The sequence below is a fragment of the Cygnus olor genome, chromosome Z, assembly GCF_009769625.2.
Source record: "Cygnus olor isolate bCygOlo1 chromosome Z, bCygOlo1.pri.v2, whole genome shotgun sequence".
NCBI classification, from domain to species: Eukaryota; Metazoa; Chordata; class Aves; order Anseriformes; family Anatidae; genus Cygnus; species Cygnus olor.
The window spans coordinates 28,511,581-28,531,924 of NC_049198.1; the positions used below are offsets into that span (position 1 = coordinate 28,511,581).

A 20,344-nucleotide genomic window follows, 5' to 3' on the forward strand; every position below is an offset into this window, starting at 1 on the left:
GGACACCCTCCCCCCGTGCATGTCTCGGGCTCCGTCCGCTCCTCCTCGCCTCTCCGACGGCGGCGGCTGCCTGCCCTCCCTCCCTCCCTCTCCGCCTCTCCTCCCGCCCTCTCCCCACGTCCTGTCCCCGCGGCGCGGCGCAGCGATGCGGTCGGGCCGGCAGCGCGGAGAGCGGAGCGCCGCGGCGGCGGCCGGTGGCGGCTGTGCAGGAGGAGGTGGCGGCGGTGGCGGCCCCGGTGGCGGTGCGGGGCGGCGGCGGGCGCTGCCGCGCTGCGGGGCGCTCTGCCTGCTGCTCGCCCTCGCCTGCCTGCGCGCTGCCGCCGATGGTGAGTGAGGGGCCTGGGTTTGGGGGGAGGGGGGGCGAGGCTGTGGCGCGCACCCCTGGGCTGCTCCCACCCCCCGCGATGCCCCTTCCCCTCCACCCGCTTCTTTATTTTTTTGTTCCGCTCTTGGGCTGCGCTGGGGGAGCGGGGCTCGGGGGGATTCGGGGGGACGATAGAGCTGAGGGGGGAGCTGCTGGGGTCTGTCCCGCCGCCCCCATCCACCGGGGGAGGTGCCGCCGCTCTCCCGGGGCCGCGCGGGGATGGCGCGGGTGGGCCCGAGCCCGCGGCCGGCCCTGCCCGCCCCGCCCCGAGCAACTCTCCCGGGGGAGCCCCGGGGGCTGGCTGCCGCGGGGGGGTGGTTTCTAGCGCGATGCCTCTGGGTGAGGGAGGGTGTGCCAGCCCGGAGCTGGCAGGGTGGCTGGGGAGGTAGAGAACCCCTCGGAAAGCCGGCGGTGTTGGAGGTGTTGTCAAAGTACTCTGCAAGCAACTTTGGCTTTGTGGCATCCAGCAGCATTGGCATGGCTCTAGTTCAGGGCCAGCTGCAACCACCGTGCGATCCCTTAGGATCTCCACCTGGTGGCAAGGTTGAGTCTTGCCAGCGCCGAAGCCCTTTTGCAAACCTAGTAGCCCTAGTCGTGGTCGTCTCCAGCGTAGTCGCAATTGTCCCGAAGGCGGTGGAACTTGTGCGTTAAGCGAAATGCGTGGTCAACTAAAAATATTTCCCTCTTGGTAGTAATCAACTTGCCGACTCCTTTCTTCCTCCAGAAACTGAGGTCCAAGCTCCCGATCTAGTTGGGAGGTGGGCAATTAGTGCCTGTGTTGTATCTTGTTTGAGTTGAGGGTTTGGGGACAGTGTGCTGTTAATCTCCTGACTAGCACCCAAAAGTATACTTAAGTGTTTTGTCTTGGTTGTATTGGCAAAGTATGCTTAAAGGTAATTCTACCCTGTAGTCCCAACAACGTGCTGTGTTCAGACACTGGGTTTGCAAGGTAGAATCCAGTAAGGAGAAGATTGCATCTGGTCCTCATAAAAGACAGAAAAGGAGAGATCATCCCTTAGTTTCTAATCGTGTAGAGTGCTCCCTTGCCTAGTCTACGCAGACATGGACCCCCTTGTTTAAACAGCTGTAAAATGAAGGCTGAAACTGGCTGATGCTGAAGCTGTTGGTTCACTGTAGTTAGGTAGTTGTACTGAGATATAAAATGGGGGCAGTTTTAGTCCTCCAAGTTGGTCCAGTTCTTCCCTCAGTGTGGGACAGTGGCCCGCCAGCTCTTATACTGATAGTTGTAATTGCCAGGGTCTGGAGGCAGTCTGCTTCACTAGTTCCTGTATGAAGGTTTCCCAATCACTATTGCAAGCTTGTCTGGGACTTGGTGTCAGATGACAGCACACAAGTGTCACATGTCTGAAGCTGCCTAGACAAGTAATCTGATGACTTGCTTAAGGGCCTGAGACAAACAGTGACTGCAGAGGTAAGAAGGTAAAGCAATTGTCAGTTTAACTTAGGTAGTGATTGTAACTGTTCCTTCACCCTGCACACATCACTGCTTATAAGACAACTTCTAGTGAGTGGATAACCTGGGGAACAGTGGAGTAACTCTTGTTAGCAATCAGAGGCTGTGCAGCTACAGGTCCTCTACATCTTTTGCCCAAGATTTATGTCAAGGAGGAGAAGGTGTGAAGGTGCTTGACTAGCACATGCAGAGAAGCTTTTGAATTAGTGGTGAACTGATACTGATCTAAAAACTAAATGTCTAGTGACTGAAGCTGTAGCTGAGGTATGGCTGTTTCAAAAAGCAGTGGATCAGATGGGTAGCATCTACCTGGTATTGAAGAACTGTGCTTAGTGTAAGAAGGGACCATAGTTAGTTATGGACTGGAGCTAGCCTTCCCCTTAACTGGAGCTCACTCCATGTAACCTTTAGAGTTTGACAGCCGTCTTCAGGAGCATCAACAGATGATGACCTTTACCTTCATGCACCTGGGTGGGTGTTAGGTGCTGTCAGTTCTTAACTTGTTCATGGGCTAATAGAAGGAGTTGCTTTGACATTTCATTTGTTATCAACTGCAGAAGAGATGACACCTTGGAATGGCTTCAATTGTAAAGTTATATTTGTAATTCCACGTTCAGTTCCTATTTTGTTTAGCCTTGTTTGTAGCTTCCCTGTTGTAACATCACTTTGACCAAATGCATTTGTAAGTCACAATGTAATGTGTAATCTTAGCAAGGCTTTTCTGAGTTATTCTAGCTTGAAATAGAGTAACTGAAGACTGCGGGAGTTATTTTGGGATCTCCTGAGTGGCAGGCTTAGTCTAATATCTCTAGCATGCTATTTTGGGAAAGGTTGACTGTTCCCACTCTGAAAGCCTGGATGAGAATGTCTCAAAACTAGCAGCAGTCAGTCACTTCATGTTTTAGTTAGTTGTACAGTAATAATTGGAATAATGTGTGATCAAGCTTTGCAAGCAGAAGTCTACTTCTGCTAGAAGTAAGTAGACAACAGGGTGATGCAAGCTGGTAAGCTGGTACTTGTGGCTTCTGTACCATGTATTCTGCCTGAGGTCTGCCTTCTGGTGCTGCTAGGCAAGCTGCTTTTTTGACCACTCCTGACCGAGTAGTGGTAGCTTTGCAAAGCCATTCTATTGGAAAGTGCTTGCTGGTATAATGCTCCCTCTAAAAAAGAGAGGAGGCATGGAAGTAGAGAGCATATGTGCTGATGTTCAATTGCTTTGACACCTCTAAAGAGTTCACGGGAAACAAGTCGTTATCACTTGAATCTGACGAGTTAGTGTTTTACTTGACCAGTAATACTGATAAAACATCAGTACAGTTCAATAAGCTGCTGTTTCAAATACTTTATTTCAAGTGTGAATTTACATAAGACACTCAGCAGGTAAAACTGTCCTTGTTTTCCTTGCTTATACTCTGTCCAGGGTTTGCCATTACATTACTAGCTCACATGTATGGGGTAATGTGAAATGCATCAGTTTCAGAAGGCTGAATAGCTTCCTTCCACTTGGAAACTGTTGCATTTTGCATGTCATACACAGAAGATATAAAATAACAAGTAGTGTTTGTCTAAAATTAGATGTCCTTCCAGACCCCTGGAATGCCAAGACAAAGCACCTCCATTAAATGATGCAATAAATCAAGGAGGACCAGGAGTTTTGCATCATGCCATGGGCATGTGCAGTCAAAACTAATGCATAAAATCATACACTTGCCTGCAAGCATTACATGGATAACTCTGGCTTAGCTGCTGAAGAAGCAGGCTGCTGCTTTTAGCAGCAGTTATAGCAAGAGCTTCAAGACAAATAACATTCCCTTGAGGGACAGGGCCAGACAGGTTCAGAACTGAAGGTATTCTGGAAAATGCACTTTAAGCGTCATGCACAATGCAGTACCTAACTGGAGTGTACTAAGAGCTAAGACTTATCAGTCCGGAGACAACAGACTTGATTCCAGAAGGAAGTGATAATTTATCTTGCTTTCTTAGTATTACACTTGACCTAGCTTTAATGAGCAAGATCTAGATATGTCATCACACTTCCTTTTGGGTATACTAAGGAATATCTCTGCCCTCATTTGTGGGGACAACCAGATGGTAGCAACTAACTTTGTCCGTTATTATAACTTTCCAGGCTTCAGGACTACTACTGCTGAAGTAAATTATATCAGGAAAAAATGGTGTATGTTTAAAAAAAAAATAGAACAGGTATCTAAGCTATCTTTAGAGACATCTTAGGATTGTAATGTATGAGCAGGGGAGTACTGAATTCAGCTCAACATTAGTCAAGTTTAAACTGTTTGCTAAAAGTCTGAGGATCTTTTAGGATGTTATGTTAGGTTGTTGACAGCAGGAGCCTGTGCACAAGTATCCTTTTCCCTTGCAAACTAGACCCTACCTTAAAAAGGAAAGCTCAGTAATAGGAACACTGAGGCTGGTTTACTACTGTCTGACAAGTATACTGTCATACTGCTTAATCTCTGCACTTCTACTATGGTGGAAAGCTTCTGGTTCTGCTGTCATAGTTGAATAAGGTAACTACAATCAAAAGATTCAGAGATCAGATATAGTTTCATGCTGATGTTATGCTGTCCATTAAGCCGGTTATCTACTTGATCAGCAGTGGGTGAAAGTGAAGGAAAATACTGCTGAACAGTACTGGGGCTCAGATTCTTTTTTTCATTGAAGGTGCGAGAGCAAAATGTGAAGAATCCCAGTTCCCGTGTAGTAATGGACGCTGTATTCCTTTACTCTGGAAATGTGATGGTGATGAAGACTGTTCAGATGGCAGTGATGAGAGTGCTTGTGGTGAGTATTCAACCAGAAGTAATCCCTCTGTAGCTATACTCCTGAGTTGGCAGTAGGGGGTTAGTGGTGGAAAGTAGATAGCTGGAGAGATACTTACACTGTCCAGCACTTCTTACATTTGGAATACAGAATAGAGGACAAATCCCCTAGAAATGCTAGGGGACTACCTAAATGCCCTGTATCAAGCTGATGCAGTTGAGTTTTTCTTAGGTTTCTGAAAGCTTCCTGGAACTGGTGAATAAGAGAAGCTAACGAACAAAATTTTTTTTTGCTGGAGTGGTGATTGCCTAGAGCTGAACGCAAGCCTCTTTTTGGTTGTTGCATGAAAACATAGTAGAAACTGATTGCTATTATTACGCAGCTGTTAGCTATTCCATGGTTAAATGTCCTCTTTTATGTGTGAAAGTGATTCTGTTGCATCTTGTATAAACACTAATTCTAGCTCTGTCTGCCAACTCCTGTTTTATGCAGACATGGAGGCCAAGATGGATGACTAGAAATACTTAGAGATACTGGAAAGCAGATTTCATATCCAGCACTGGTGTAGCTGAACTGTCAGTCTGCTCAAGCAGACCTAAACTTTTGTTGTTGGGTTACATATCATATACTTATGTAATGACACTGCAAATCCAATGCTGTGGTAATAAGCATGAAGTTCAAAATCTGAATATAACTATTATTATTAATAGTCCTTTAACTCAGGTGTGATTGAAGTAGCAGCTCTTCTAGCTGCATAGTCTCCCTTTGCACTAGCAGTCATTCAGTGCCTGCTTACAGGAAGATAAATGTTTCTGTGCTGGGTAGCTCTCTAGGAAGTGTTAGATGGTGTCTAAGTTAGACTTCTGGAAGAAGACACCAGACATCCAAGAACTAAGGATGTTGCATCACTTTGCTAGGGCAAGGCAGCAAATCTGTAGCTGCAACAGAACAGCTAACCTCCGGTATTTAAACCAGTGTCTGTCCTTCTCTCTTGCAGTGAAGAAGACGTGTGCTGAATCTGACTTTGTGTGCAACAGTGGTCAGTGTGTGCCGAACAGATGGCAGTGTGATGGGGATCCGGACTGTGAGGATGGGTCTGACGAGAGTGCTGAACTGTGTCGTAAGTGAGCTTTGCATGTCAGCGCAGGCAAGCCTGTGGGTTGTAGCATCTTGACTTCTTGCCTGCTTGCAGCCTGGCTCTCCTCCTAAAAAGATTGCACCTGTCTTGGAAATGTACCTTTGTAACTGCTAGCTTGGCTTTGGCCACATCAGGGTCTTGTCAAGACTTCTTATGTAGTAAAAGGTTACAGAACTGCGTGGGGAATCTGCACTTCTACTTGGTAACAGTTGGCGAGTGTAAAATTTCTTACCTTTACAGTCACTAAGCACAACACTGCAGGCCTGAACATTGCTGTGTCTTGTTCAGAGTGATCACTGTCCTCCAAGACAACTACACTGCAATATTACCAAAGCTAGTGTAGGAACTGAGTGAATGACTTTGTGCTGGGAGGAGGGAAGCGAAAACATTGATCCCTGACTATGAGGTCTTGCAGTTAGTGAGTCCTAACTGCGGTAGTTAATAAAGGGATATAGATCTGTGGGATCTGCAAAGCTTCATTTCTCTGTGTTAGTGGGATCTACACTGAGGAGCAGTCACTGTATCTCAGCCCCAAGTTCAACTGCACTTTGGTATTATTCCTACCTGCTATTATGTATTGTAGCTCAAGCTTCTACAGTGTAATTGGTGTGCAATCACAAAGCTACCACTACAAAGATACTCTTAAAAGATGCTTCCAGTTCCTAACAGATTTACCAAATACTACTAACTACTGTAACCTCTTCCATGATGGAGCCATTAATTTAGATGGATGCTGGCATCTAACTGCAGCTGTGTCCAGAGCTGAAGCCTTTCAGACTCAATTTTCAGGACAACTGCTAAAACCCAAGATCAGTAGCTCTTAAAGTTCAGAACTCTTAAATTGAACTTGAACTCTTTCCAATAGATATGAGAACATGCCGGGTAAATGAAATCAGCTGTGGTCCTCAGTCAACCCAGTGTATCCCAGTGTCCTGGAAATGTGATGGTGAAAAAGACTGTGACAGTGGAGAAGATGAAGAGAATTGTGGTAAGGGACAAAATGGTGGCTGCATAACTCTATTTGAAATTGAGTTGTCTGGAAAGGAGCTAGCTGGACAGTATACCTGGGAAGATAAATTTCTCATACCAATATTTCCTTAAACCTGTATTTGTATTGCAGCCTGTTTAACAAAACAGACTTGTTCTAACACTCATCTACCCTGTTATGTCAAGATGTACAGTAGTATAAACTATTCAATGTCTGTCTTGCTCTCTGGCTGGTTTTGGCAATAGCCATAGGCATAGTAATTTGTCAAGCAAACCCTCAGATCTTGTTCTCCGCAGTATTTCTCAACAGGTAACTCTAGCTGCTGCTTATACTAATAATTTGTCTCCTATACTAGTAATTTGTCTCCTTGTCCTGGTTTTGGCTAGGATTGTTAGTGTAAGCATTCTTAGGTGTAGCAGGGACTTGTGGCCAAGGGAGAAGCTGATGTGCTTCATAGCCCTGACCTACAGTATTTTGCACACTAGTCTGGAAATGCAGACTAGGGAAGTTAGGTTTCAAGTGTTGAGGAGCAACTTCAGGCCAGTGCATAAGTGAAACTGCAGCAGTCAGCATTAGAGTGCAATGTTCCCAGCTTGTTCTAATGAACTTGGTACATATGACTTGCCTGAGGTGTCCCGAGACAAAATTACTGTAAGCAAAGCCACAGGGCTGGCTTCCTCCAGAGCTACCTTGTGCCTGGATGGACTAATGAGATGCAGATCTCTGGATGTGTGCTCTGCATCTGTGGGGTAGCTGCCTTACTCGGCAAGCAAATGCTTTAATCTGACAGATTTACAGACTTCATTTCTAATGAAGCTGATAAAACTATCAGCCTAGGCATACTGAGCTGCTAGCTACGCTGCTAATAAACCAGCATAATTTGTACTGGCATAAGTTGTGTGGATATGCTTAATGCCACAGGATCAACTGGTGCAAGATCTTGTTCTGTTTATCCCCAGTGGCCCAGGTATATGGGCCACTGCTGTCCTGGGGACCAGCACAAAACACTTCAATTTCAAACTACAGTGCATGCTGACCATCTGGCTACCTAAACCTTAGACTGTACTCCAGAGTTAGCAATTCTCTTACCTTCTGTCTCTGGTTCACAGGGTCTGAGCCTGTTTTCCCAAAGGCTAGCACTCTGAAGCAGACAGGCTGTTCTGCTTCAGAAGGAGGTTATTTTCACTCAGTGGCTCAGAACTGACCCCTCTCACTCAGGCATTTAAGACAAGGAAGATGGTCTGTATGTATCACAAGCATCCTGTAGGTGGTCAGCTGGGTTCTTCTAGAGCATTCAACATGATGTTGACCTACTGTCAGATCACAGCTGATGGAGCAAAGAACCTGTAAAGCAAAACACCATTCAAAAGTTGTATTTTGTGATAATCTGCTAATATTTTTCACTCCTGTTACTCCAGGCAATGTGACTTGTAGTGCAGCAGAGTTCACATGCAGCAGTGGGCAATGTATTTCCAAAAGCTTTGTCTGCAATGGTCAAGATGACTGCAGTGATGGTAGTGATGAGCTGGAGTGTGCACCTCCTACCTGTAGTGTTCATGAGTTCCAGTGCAAGAGCTCTACCTGCATCCCTATCAGCTGGGTGTGTGATGATGATGCTGACTGCTCTGACCACTCAGACGAATCTTTGGAGCAGTGTGGCCGCCAGCCTGCACCTCCGGTGAAGTGTTCTGCAAGTGAGGTGCAGTGTGGCTCAGGTGAATGTATCCACAAGAAGTGGCGCTGTGATGGAGATCCTGATTGCAAGGATGGAAGTGATGAAATTAATTGCCGTAAGTTAGCTTGGTTGCTCTTCTTTAGGAGGCGTTCCTTGGCCTCTGTTCTGACAGACTTTAGGAGTCTAACTCTGTAATGGCTATGTCCTTAGCTTCTCGGACCTGCAGACCAGACCAGTTCAGATGTGAAGATGGGAACTGTGTCCATGGGAGTAGGCAGTGCAATGGTGTGAGAGACTGTCTGGATGGCACTGACGAAGCGAACTGTAACAATGGTAAGTTGGACCTAAACAAGAATAAAGACTTCATGGAATTTCTGAAGCCAGTGGTCTTCCTCATTGTCTTCATTATCAGTTATTCAGTGCTCTGGACCTGGCAAATTCAAGTGCAGAAGTGGAGAATGCATAGATATCAATAAAGTGTGTAACCAGCAGAGAGACTGCAAGGACTGGAGTGATGAGCCCCTGAAGGAATGCAGTAAGTGGACAAACTCATTATGCAGGGCTGACCACTAGACACATTTGGTTACAGCTTCTGAGCTGTCAGATGTTAGACTGGAATGCCAATCTGCATTTCCTTAGTAGCAAGCAACCCAGTTAATAGGCCAGCTTTATTCTAGCCAAACTGACTCATGAGATGGCTAGTCTATGACCAGAAAGTACCTGAGGCCACTAAACTCTGAAGTGTCTAGGAGCCTCAGTCTTGATCTGCTGCTGCCCACTTGTAATGCAAGCAACATGTTGATAGCTGAGCAAATATGATCTTGAGTAGATATTCTTGCAAATGACTTGAAGCACCTGTGTGGTTTAGCAGATGTGGCAGACATCCTGAGAAAATGGATGGGTATCTGCTAAAGCACTCCATGACTAAGACTTCAAGACTACTGTTGTGGTTTAGCCCGGCTGGCAGCTAAACACCACACAGCTGTTCGCTCACCCTCCCCCCTCCCTCTCTGGGATGGGGGAGAGAAATGGGAAAGTGAAGCCTGTGAGTTGAGATAAAGACAGTTTATTAAGACAGGAAAAATAATAATAACAATAATAATAGTATTAATAATAATAATGTGTACGAAATAAGTGATGCACAATGCAGTTGCTCACCACCTGTTGACTGATGCCCAGCCAATCCCCGAGCAGCCGCCCCCCCCCCCCCCGGCTAGCCACCCCTATATATTGTTCAGCATGACGTCAGATGGTATGGAATACCCCTTTGGCCAGTTTGGGTCAGCTGTCCTGGGTCTGTCCCCTCCCAGCTCCTGCTGCATCCCTAGCCTGCTCACTAGCAGGACAGAGCGAGAAGCTGAAAAGTCCTTGGCTTGGTGTAAGCACTGCTCTACAACAATTAAAACATCAGCATGTTATCAGCGCTCTTCTCATCCTAATCCAAAACATAGCACCCTGCCAGCTACTAGGAGGAAAATTAACTCTGTCCTAACTGAAACCAGGACAACTACGTATGTATGCCATCTAAGAATTGGTCACTTCTTCTCTTCTAGATGTAAATGAATGTTTGGTGAACAACGGTGGATGCTCCCACATCTGCAGAGATTTCATTATTGGCTATGAATGTGACTGTCCAGCTGGGTTTGAGCTTGTAGACAGGAGAACCTGTGGAGGTAAGTATCTTGTGGATAATATGGAACCTACCAATGTTACTGGGGATGAGAACAAATGAAATTGTTGTCTTTACAGATATTGATGAATGCCAGAACCCTGGTATCTGTAGTCAAATCTGTATCAACCTGAAAGGTGGCTACAAATGTGAATGTAGCCGTGGCTATCAGATGGATCTTGCTACAGGAGTATGCAAAGCTGTGGGTAAGTATAAGATTTCTATATCCCTAAGCCTGAAAGCCACTTTAAAGTGAGATACCAAGTGGTGTATGTTTTATGCCACTGTGGTTACAACAATAGTTGTGCTGATCCTAATACAAATCATACAGACCTGGACACTCTTAACATCTTCTTATGATGCTATGACACAGCATTTAAGGCTACCATGTCTACCTGACAAACTGTTTCCATCTGCTCCCTGGGCAGGAAGACCCTCCCCATGAAGTTGTGGAGGGAGAAAAGGATGAGGTAGGGTACAGCTAAGATGTCTGTCAGCATCTATTAGCAAGTGTGGAATGGCAAATACTAAATCTGGTGACACTTAAATCTTTTCATAAAAGAACAGTCTGAGGCTATATGTCTAGAGATATAGATAAATCTTTTCACTCTTTCACAGGGAAAGAGCCATGTCTAATTTTCACCAACCGCCGGGATATCAGGAAGATTGGTCTTGAGAGGAAAGAGTACATTCAGCTAGTAGAGCAACTAAGAAACACTGTAGCTCTAGATGCTGATATTGCTGAGCAAAAGCTTTATTGGGCTGACTTTAGCCAAAAGGCAATCTTCAGGTAAGTGGACTCAGCCTCTAAATCTAGAATTAAAATGCTTCTCTAATCATCCTGCATTTTGTTCAGGATGCTCTTCTAGAGAATTAAATTCCTGATCTGCACTCAAGTCTTTAGGACAAGTTCGTGTAACTAGCATGTTGTGTGCTTATTGCACTTCTTTGTAACTGCTGCTACAACTGAACCAAAGATACTTCATGGAAAGTCACAAGTACATCTCTGTAGATAGCCTGCCCAAGAGCTATATGCACTATTTGAGGCATGTCAAATAGTGTCTGTGGAGGAAGGTGTGAAAGCAAGTAACTTTTTGTCTTCCAGTGCCTCCATCGATACCCGTGATAAAGTTGGAACACACATCAGAATCCTGGACAACATACACAGCCCTGCAGGAATTGCTGTTGACTGGGTTTATAAGAACATCTACTGGACTGACTCATCTGCAAAGACCATTTCAGTGGCTAGCCTAGATGGCACAAAAAGAAAAGTTTTGTTTCTCTCTGAGCTGAGAGAGCCAGCTTCTATTGCTGTAGATCCTCTTTCTGGGTAAGTCTTTGTCCTGGTTCTTTAGAAAGAACAGACCCACTAGTACTCTGTCCTGATAATTGACTTAGGCAGCCTTTGTCTAACTACTTGTTAGCAAATGGTCATAATTAAGAGTGATACTACACAATATTATAGTGCATTATACAACATAAATTCTGCTTCACAGCTTTATGTACTGGTCAGACTGGGGTGAGCCAGCAAAAATTGAAAAAGCAGGAATGAATGGATTTGACAGACAGCAGCTTGTGACAACAGAAATCCAATGGCCTAATGGAATTGCTCTAGGTATGTTGAACTTGTCACTGTGCCAGAGGTATTCTGGAGCTTTAGAAGTCTGTTTGCTACAAAAGCCAAGGTCATCCTTCAGGGAACTATTTTCAGCTTTTGAGATTGGGAAGTTCTTACATGCCTGGAGACACTGCAACAGGCACAGCACCCATCAGATGCTGAAAGAGTAACCTTCCTTGTACTGTTCTGTATTCTAGTCAAGGTACGGGTCATGTAGGCAGCACTGCAGCAGTCTGATGTGTATACCCATATATTTAGAAACTATGGCAAAACAGCAACTGTTCTTGTACCTGCAGGTGTTTCAGCCTTTGCAGGGGACTTTGTAGGTCCTGTCTGTGTAGACAGTAAATGTCTTTTTTTCTCCTAGATCTTGTAAAAAGCCGACTGTACTGGCTTGATTCTAAATTACATATGCTGTCAAGCATAGACCTGAATGGCCAGGATCGTAGACTTGTGCTGAAGTCTAATATGTTCCTTCCTCATCCTCTTGCTCTAACAATATTTGAGGTAAGAATGACTTGCTGTAGTACTTGTCAGACCTCCTCTTCTCGCTAGTGTGTGGCTAGCAGTTACAGTGATAATAGTAACACAGTGACTGGGATACAATGACTGTTTTCTAGGACCGTGTGTACTGGATTGATGGAGAGAATGAAGCTGTCTATGGTGCCAACAAATTTACTGGATCTGAATTGGTTACCCTAGTAAACAACCTCAATGACGCACAGGACATCATCATTTACCATGAACTTGTTCAGCCTTCAGGTAGCTATGAGTTTGTTCTGTCACTTTATACTTTTCATAAAGCCTGCTCTGCCTGGGTGCTGGCAAATGGTATCCTTTCCCTGTATTGCTGTCTGCTTCACTGAAGTGCTGGAAGCTTCCAGCCTAGGCACCCCTACTTGAGCTTCTACCTCTCACAGCTTGAGAGAAGGCTTAGTTGCAATTGTTCTTGTTTGGGCAGAGCTGGCACAAACATAACCTGCAGAGGCAGACAACTCTAGAGTGATTCCTGAGCAAAAAAATATGCTATACCTCTGGAGCATGAAGGCTCACTTCTGTTAATTGCTTAAAATTGACTTGTGCCAACAGGCAGAAACTGGTGTGAAGAGAATATGGCAAATGGAGGCTGTAGCTACCTGTGCCTGCCTGCTCCTCAGATAAATGAACACTCTCCAAAGTATACCTGTGCATGTCCTGCTGGATACTTCTTGCAGGAAGATGGTCTGAGATGTGCAGGTATAGTAACGTAAACTTTTTTCTAGGGTGGATGGTGAGGAAAAAAGAGGGGTGCTGAATCTGTAAGAAACATGACAGTACAAGCTGACAGCTTTGCATGAGTTAATCTGATGTAATTCATCTTGGAGATCTTTTGGCATGCCTCAAGCTGGCTCTTCAAATCAGCAGGTGCTGTTCAAAGTCCATGCTTGGCTTCTGCATCATCATCATCACCCAATGGCTTTCTGCAGACAGCAAGCACGCACATAAAACATGCCTAGCCCCTTTCATATAAAATAAGGGGTATAAACTAACACTGCTCTACAGTGTATAAATAAACATATTGAAAAGCTGATAGGGTAATCTTGCTGACTAGGGAAGGATGTGTACATCACTTCCATGTCCAAAGAAACATACTGCTGCTACTATCCTGAGCACTGGCTATATGGCAGGCTTGTTTGTCCAGTCTAGTGGAACTAGGAGCTTCAAGGTGCCACTTACTATATTGCATGTTGACTCTGACTGCCACAGTCAGAACAGTGAATAAGAGGATGTGATCGTCTGCTGTCTGAGGATAGTAGCTTCTCTAAAATGTTATTTTACATATATATAAAAGTACTTGATTAGCAAGTCTGTGGAACTAATTCTTATACAGAGAACCTGAAGTGAGGGGGTGGGGTGGCTTACGGTTTTAATGACTTTACATACCTAGAGCTTATACCTGAAATAACTGTCTACTCTGGTTCTTGGGATTATTTTTGATCAACATCTTCAGCAGAACATGTACATAGTGAAGTAACTAATGTCAGTGTTTCTGATAAAGCTAACAAGCTGCATGACCATTCTGCCATCTGCTAAACATTCACTGCCATGGCTGTCATAACTAAGCCATTGCAGAACTTCAGGATTAACTGGGTTCTTGATCTATAATTAGTTTCAGGTACTGGAACAACTGTGGCTTACACTGAGGCTAAAGATACCAGCAGAACAGAAAAATCTCCAACTGTTGGACTAGTTCCTGGAGGTACTGGTCCCAATAACTCAGACTGCTAAACATTAGAGAGGTGAAATGCAAACTGACCCACTAGCTTACTTGAAAGTTTTCTCCTTTGCATGCAAGTAGATAATATAGGACAGTTCATCTATATAGTAGAACTACAACAGCTGAAGAGTGAAACAGAATTAGCTCATGGTATTATGGAACCTGTGGGTTCCATGAAATCCCAGGAGTGCTCAAAGAAGGCAAGTAATAAAAGCTTTCTGCTAAGATAAGATGAAACCTCTTAGCAGTTTCTTGCAGACATGTTAATGTTAGCCCAACTTTTGGGCTTAGTGTCTTAGTAAGCCATCTGACAAAAATCTGTCAGCAAGCAACCTCACTACTCTACAAATTTTCACACAGGGTTCAACATCAGTGGTACAGTGTCTGAAGTAGCTGCAGCCAGAGGAACATCAGGAGCTTGGGCTGTTCTTCCCATCTGTGAGTAGAGCATGTGCTGGCTACTGGGGACTCCTGTGATGGGATAAGCCACTCTTGTTCAGGAGTTTAACTTGACACTGCTCTGTATTTCTGTTTCTCTCACTAAAGTATTGCTGGTGATGGCTGCGGTGGCTGGCTACTTCATGTGGCGTAACTGGCAGCACAAGAACATGAAAAGCATGAATTTTGATAATCCTGTCTATCTGAAAACTACAGAAGAGGACCTCACTATTGATATTGGAAGACACAGTGGTTCAGTAGGACACACCTACCCTGCGGTAAGCAAGCTTGTTGATGTGCCTGAGCTCCAGGCTAGTCATCAGAGTAGACACAAAGACTTGCCAGGTTCTATCTGACTAGAATTTGGGAGAGGTCTCTGCTACTGGCTACAGCCAAACTACTGGGCTCAATCAGCTAAGAGCACATCACTTTAATCTTGATTAAAGTGATGTTTGATTAAAATTTTAGTAGGCAGCTGCTACCGTATGACTGGGATGGAGTAATCCAGAGCTGAGTATGGTCACTAACTTGAAGAACTAGATCCTAGCATTGTTTTGTATTCTTTATTGGTAAAATTGTAGCTAACTTGTAGTTATCTTTTTACAGATATCTGTTGTAAGCACAGATGACGATATGGCGTGAGCACTGGATCAGCAATCACTTTTAGTTTACTTGTGTTTTACACTTATGGGGATGATAAACAGGTTTGTGGCTGAAAGACTTCCTCCGTTCTTGGAAGAATGAAGATACTTTCTCTACGTACGGAACACTTATGTAAATAGCTGTTTTATACAGCTTAACAACCAACTCTGTAAATACCTGTCCACAACAATTCAGCTTTTAGTGGCTACTGTTTTATCGGTACCCTTGAATTGGTCAGTCAGTAACACCACTGGCCAAATACAAAGCACTTTCCATAGAAAGCCATATTCCAGCCACAACTTGTGCTATATTATAACAGCTGTACATATGTGTATATGCCACTTGTAAATATTATTCCTGGAAAATCACTATCAAGCACTTTGAAATATTTCAAATGTAAATTATTGTACACTGTCTTTTTCAATGGTGGGGGCAATGGCAATAGGAAAAAACGGGTTACTATGATTGCCAAAAATTTGTAAGCATAAGTAATTTTGTATGTATGACTGAAACAATCTTGTCTGTCTCAGAGCTTGACAGGTATGAATGCTCTTTGAGAAATCACTGTAAATCCTAAATGCAAAGGAGGGGAAAAAGTAAGAATAAAAAAACAACAGTTAAAGTCTCCATTATTCTTCTTTCACTGAAGTGAAGTGAGTATCTCCTAAGTTGGAAGTTTTAGTGGGCTACCCTGCTGCCAACCACAGCATAAAATACTGTCTGAAGTTATTTCAGTAGTACCCCAGACTGTTAAGATAATGCTGACCTGCCAGGTGACTGAGGTTTGTACTCAAGACTAATAGTCTGCAGAGTTCTGGACTGAATGCATCTTGCTTCATAGGTGTCCAGCTGGACTCCTGAGGTAGTATTTTTAGTCACTGTCAATCCTCAATTACATTTGCATGGTTAAGAGGTAGTATTGACAGAGATGACACATTGTGAAGACAAGTGTCTGTGTTGTCGGCCAGGGAAGTGTAAGGTACTTGTAACAACTCAGCACTACTGCTAGCTTGTACTTTACATTTTATTCTTGTGGCAACCCCAGTGCAAGTGGGGTCTTAGTAGCAGCTATGCTTGCATAAAGGAATAGAAGTGTGACTTGGTTGTTTATCACAGCAGCCTGTTCCTGGAGTCCCTGGGCTAAAAAGCACCTGTTGCTACATATGTAACGCCAGAAGTCCTCTGTAATGTGCATCACAGTGAAGTACTGTCCTTCAGGGGAGCAAAGGCACTGTCTGACTTTTGTATGGGATCAAAGGTACTGAGCCAGATGTATGAGTAAGGCTGACCTTTGTGCTTCATGGCTTTTGGTGCTCTGCCTTCAACAGATGAAGTACATGGATATGCTGATCTCTTCTCAGCATGCTATCTTGTACCTTGAGTGATTTAAATTTACAATGCAAGCAGAAGTTAGAACCTGTTAGAGAACCTTGTTAGTAACCCATCTTGGATGGTCAATACATCTTAGTGGCTCTAAGATACTGATCATGTCATGTGCTGGAGCCTTTTTCTTCATTGACAACAGGAAAAGAAAAAACCTGTACAACTATTCTGACTCTAAGAAAGTGGTATTTATTTCGCTGGTAACAGTTTAGTACCATACTGCTTGAGTGCTCAATTCAGTAGCACCTAGTCAGGTTCTTATTATCTGCACAAGTATAGTTCACTGGTGCAATAGAGAAGGACTGCAAATGAATTACCTTGCAAGTCTTGTGGTTCAAGTATTTTGCTCTGCAGTTAGGTATGGAGTCAAAAATAAGAAGCTTTTGATTGTGGTAAAACTGTTTAGTAGTCTCCAACTAACGGCTAGGCAAAACACCTTCTCAGACCACCTTCTTTTTAGTTGTGTACTTAATGCCAAATTTACTTCCTGGATCTTGGCTTCCTAGGTCTTGGGCTTGAGGATCTTGGCCTTGAATTGTCACCCCCGTGAGCTGTACCAGGAGGTGCTATGGTGCTATACTTCACTGTAGCTAATCCTAATGCAGGTCTGATAAAATGGTTAACTTCTCCCTAAGGGTGGAGAAATTACTTATTGTCTTAGCCTCAAACCTTCCACCATGGTTTGTGGAAGAAGCTAAAATCTTCTGGTCATGCTTTAGTGATGACTTGTTAAATCATTCTCTATCATTCACACTAAAATAGAAACAATAAAAATCAAGACAGGACTTGGATCAGTTCCTGGACTTGGTTCTAATGTCTGTTCTCATTGCAGTTACATCTGGGGTCTGCTCTCTTAATGCTCTTCTGTGTATTTCTTGACAGATGAGGATAGCTGCCAACTTCTACAGATTTAGCAAGCAAACCACTCTTGGGGGAGTTGGAGCTTTAGCCAGCTATCTCTGGCAACTCTTGTCTGTGTCTAGATGTTTGCTATATCTGGAATGCACATAGACTAAAATGAGTTGTGAAGATCGGAGTGTAAGGAGAACTTTGAAGTTTCTGGTTAAGAATACTCTATTTTGCTAATATTTTCTGTGATACTTTTTTATTTCACCTTAATATGTAAGGGTTATTAGTTACTAGTTAGAGTTCAACTGGTTTGTTTTTTATTTGTTTTTGTTTTTTAGCTGTCTAGCTTGGGATATTCTGAAGTACTTGTGCTGAAATATGACAAAGCCTAAAACAGAATTCTCAGCCAGCTTAATTATAAACTTTCATGGCAGCTAAATGCAGGCAAGAGGCTTTGCCTTTTTAGTCTTTTCACAGAAGAGGTACAGCTCCCTTTTCTTGCTAAAGTTCCTTGCTGTCACTGGTATCATACCAAAAGGCAGACAGAATAATCAATAAAGGTACTTCTTCCTGATGTTAACATTCAGTGGAGGCTGAAACTTAAGTTCATAAGTTGATGAACTAATTCTGTTTATCATTCTCCAGCTTTTGTACTAGCTCAGCTGTGGAGGAGTGGGAGATATCAAGCAATAGCAGGGGCTTATATAAAATGACCTGCTCTTAGTTATAGATAGCGTTCGGCTTTTAATCTCACTTATGTCTTTCTGCCCCACCTCTCTTCATTTTTCTGTTATGAAGTTGTTTATTTCCACAGCAGGCTTGGAGAGTAGTCAGGGATTCTTTCTGTTTAAAAAAAAAAAATCCAACTTGCATAGACAAATGCCTTACTATCTTTGAACAATTTTTTTCTCCTGCCATCTGCAAGTCTCTGACTCTGTTTTATTGCTCCGTCATGTGACTTTTTTGGCACCTAATGAAGGTGGTATAGCTGCACAGAGCACTGCCTCTGCAGCAGCCTGTGGCTGTGCTGATGGCTGCTAAATGGATTCTAAGAGCTTATCCTTGTCTGAGCTCCTCAGCTGCAATCTCACAGGCTCACAGAGCAATGTGACATTAATAACCCCTTTGGTCAAGTTTCATGGGTAACTTGGCTTTGTACGCCTCTCGAAGAACATGCTGCCAATAGATGCATAAATATGGCTTCAGTTGGTTATTGAAGTATTCAAGGTTATGACATAATTCTTTTTGCCCGGCTGAATTCAAAGCCCTCTGGTTCTGGCTACTACTTATTTCTGTTCAGTGTCTGCTGGCCAATGTGAGTGCAGAGCTAGCTTTAAAACTGTTTTTTTTTCTTTCCTTAAAAATACTCAGATTTCTTTTAATAGCATTCCTCTGCTCCCACATTCTTTCCTCCCTACTATTTGATCTGCCTTTGAGCAATATAATGTAAAATATCTACAATGCCAGCAAAAGCGGAGGAAGATGCATATACAGGGAATTGAAATTGCTCAGTGCTTCACTTCTTCCCTTTCTCCACCCCATTCCTCTAGAAGGTAGCTGCAGTGTGTGCTTTTTCCCAAGCTAACTTGTATTTGTCTACATTTTTAATGAGAATACTTAACTTTTTTTTTCCCATCAGATCTTTGCTGAAATACAGTGAAGATGCATCTATCTATTTTTATGTGAGTGCTGAATCTCCATAGATTAGGGAAAAGGGTCAGAGACAAGTACTCAAGCTGGAAGAACTTGTGTGGGAAACCTCAGATAAGGTGGGGGGGAGGCTTACAGCTGTGGAAGTACTCCTCTCAGTAGCTCTTCTCTCAGTAGCCTTGGGTGCAAGTGAAAGCCTGCCACTGCTTGCTGTAGACCTGCCACAGTATGTCTGCAAAGAAACACGCTTCTCTTCCTGTTGACCTGACTCACACCAATGGTTGGTGTTGCCAGATATTGGAAGAAGGTGCTTGAAGAGTTCTGCTCTGCTGAAGTGCAAAAGCCAACTTAGTACATACCTGGCTTCCTGTTTTTTTCCCCTCTCTTGAAAGGGTTTTGCAGATTTCCCCCTCTGAATGAAGAAGTCTCAAGAGCAGGACAGAGAGACTGTGAAACAGTTGGGCTGTTGAAAATCTAAAATAAAGACTGCCTGTTGAATGATGCTGGTCTTAATTCTTCCTTGCATGGCCCTGGTCAGGAGCTGTACACACCTTTGTCAAGCAATATAAAATGTTCAATATCAGACCTATTCTATGGTTAAAAATTCATTCCACAATCTCTACAGATTACAGAAGCCTAAAGTAACTAAGCTACTCTTTTGTGCATAATAAATTGCTTGAACATAAAAAACACTGAGCACTAACTTAAGATAAATGCCTGTGAAATATAAAGATTTAGTAGAATTTAGCAGGTTTCTTTTGTTTGTTTATTTTTCTTCTGTGGACATGCCCTATCTAGAAAAATTAGGTGGTTTTCAGGTCCTTTTTCCCCACCTTCCATAGACATGATTTCTAGAGTTCAAACTTCAAATTATTTGGAAATGAAAATGTTTTACTGTAGTGTTAGTGCATAGGCTTAAAGCTCAAATAGTTGGATAGCAACTTGAGAGGATTACCTTAAACATTCTGAGCAGCTCTTTGCCTCCAGTGGAAAGTATTTATTATTGAAAGGTCCCTTGGAAGGGCTGATCCTTTACAGAGAATGCCATAACCATACAGGAGCAGCGCTGCTGGCTGTAAGGTCCCTTTTGCAGCTGCATACAAGTGCAGCAAAAGCATTGCATTACTTGTTGCTTTCTTTGGTCCTTAAATATATTAAAAAATAAATAAAATCTGTCCATTACATCTATCACTTATCCTTTTGAATTCAAGCAAGTTAGCCTGTGATTTTGTACCTGTATAACAGATTGTGACTGAGGTTTTTTAACTCATGAAATCAGCGATTAAGTAGGTGCTTTAAGAAGTTATTGAATCCTCTGAGGCCTTGACTGGACATGTAGTTAGAAGCCTGCATTTTGTGGGGACATAGAAGTCTAAGAAACTTGGTTGGGGGAGGTTAAGGAAAAGTTTTTAATTTGT

At 43.5% G+C, this 20,344-nt stretch overlaps 1 protein-coding gene across 2 annotated transcripts; it reads left to right on the forward strand.

Annotated features, from left to right (window-relative positions):
• Positions 1-22: 22 nt before the first annotated feature.
• On the forward strand, positions 23-15,661 carry VLDLR (very low density lipoprotein receptor). 2 transcript variants are annotated; one of them, XM_040541137.1, is made up of 19 exons: positions 23-326; positions 4,521-4,640; positions 5,617-5,739; positions 6,623-6,745; positions 8,164-8,535; positions 8,631-8,753; positions 8,833-8,955; positions 9,974-10,093; positions 10,170-10,295; positions 10,708-10,879; positions 11,195-11,419; positions 11,586-11,704; positions 12,075-12,214; positions 12,328-12,469; positions 12,797-12,943; positions 13,857-13,946; positions 14,325-14,402; positions 14,511-14,680; positions 15,009-15,661. In XM_040541137.1, exons 1-19 carry the CDS (start codon positions 146-148, stop codon positions 15,042-15,044), a joined length of 2,730 nt encoding a protein of 909 aa, XP_040397071.1. In that variant the 5' UTR covers positions 23-145; the 3' UTR covers positions 15,045-15,661. The 2 variants fall into 2 exon arrangements, with proteins under 2 accessions (XP_040397071.1, XP_040397073.1); XM_040541139.1 differs by lacking the exon at positions 13,857-13,946 and having other exon boundaries at positions 25-326.
• Positions 15,662-20,344: the final 4,683 nt, after the last annotated feature.

What these genes read in the sequence shown, in the direction of transcription:
- VLDLR (XM_040541137.1), top strand. Translation starts at nt 146, where the DNA reads ATGCGGTCGGGCCGGCAGCGCGGAGAGCGGAGCGCCGCGGCGGCGGCC. An exon ending in CGAAGCGAACTGTAACAATG is followed by an intron (nt 8,754 to 8,832) that starts GTAAGTTGGACC and finishes CTTCATTATCAG; the next exon opens with TTATTCAGTGCTCTGGACCT. An exon ending in AGCCAAAAGGCAATCTTCAG is followed by an intron (nt 10,880 to 11,194) that starts GTAAGTGGACTC and finishes TTTGTCTTCCAG; the next exon opens with TGCCTCCATCGATACCCGTG.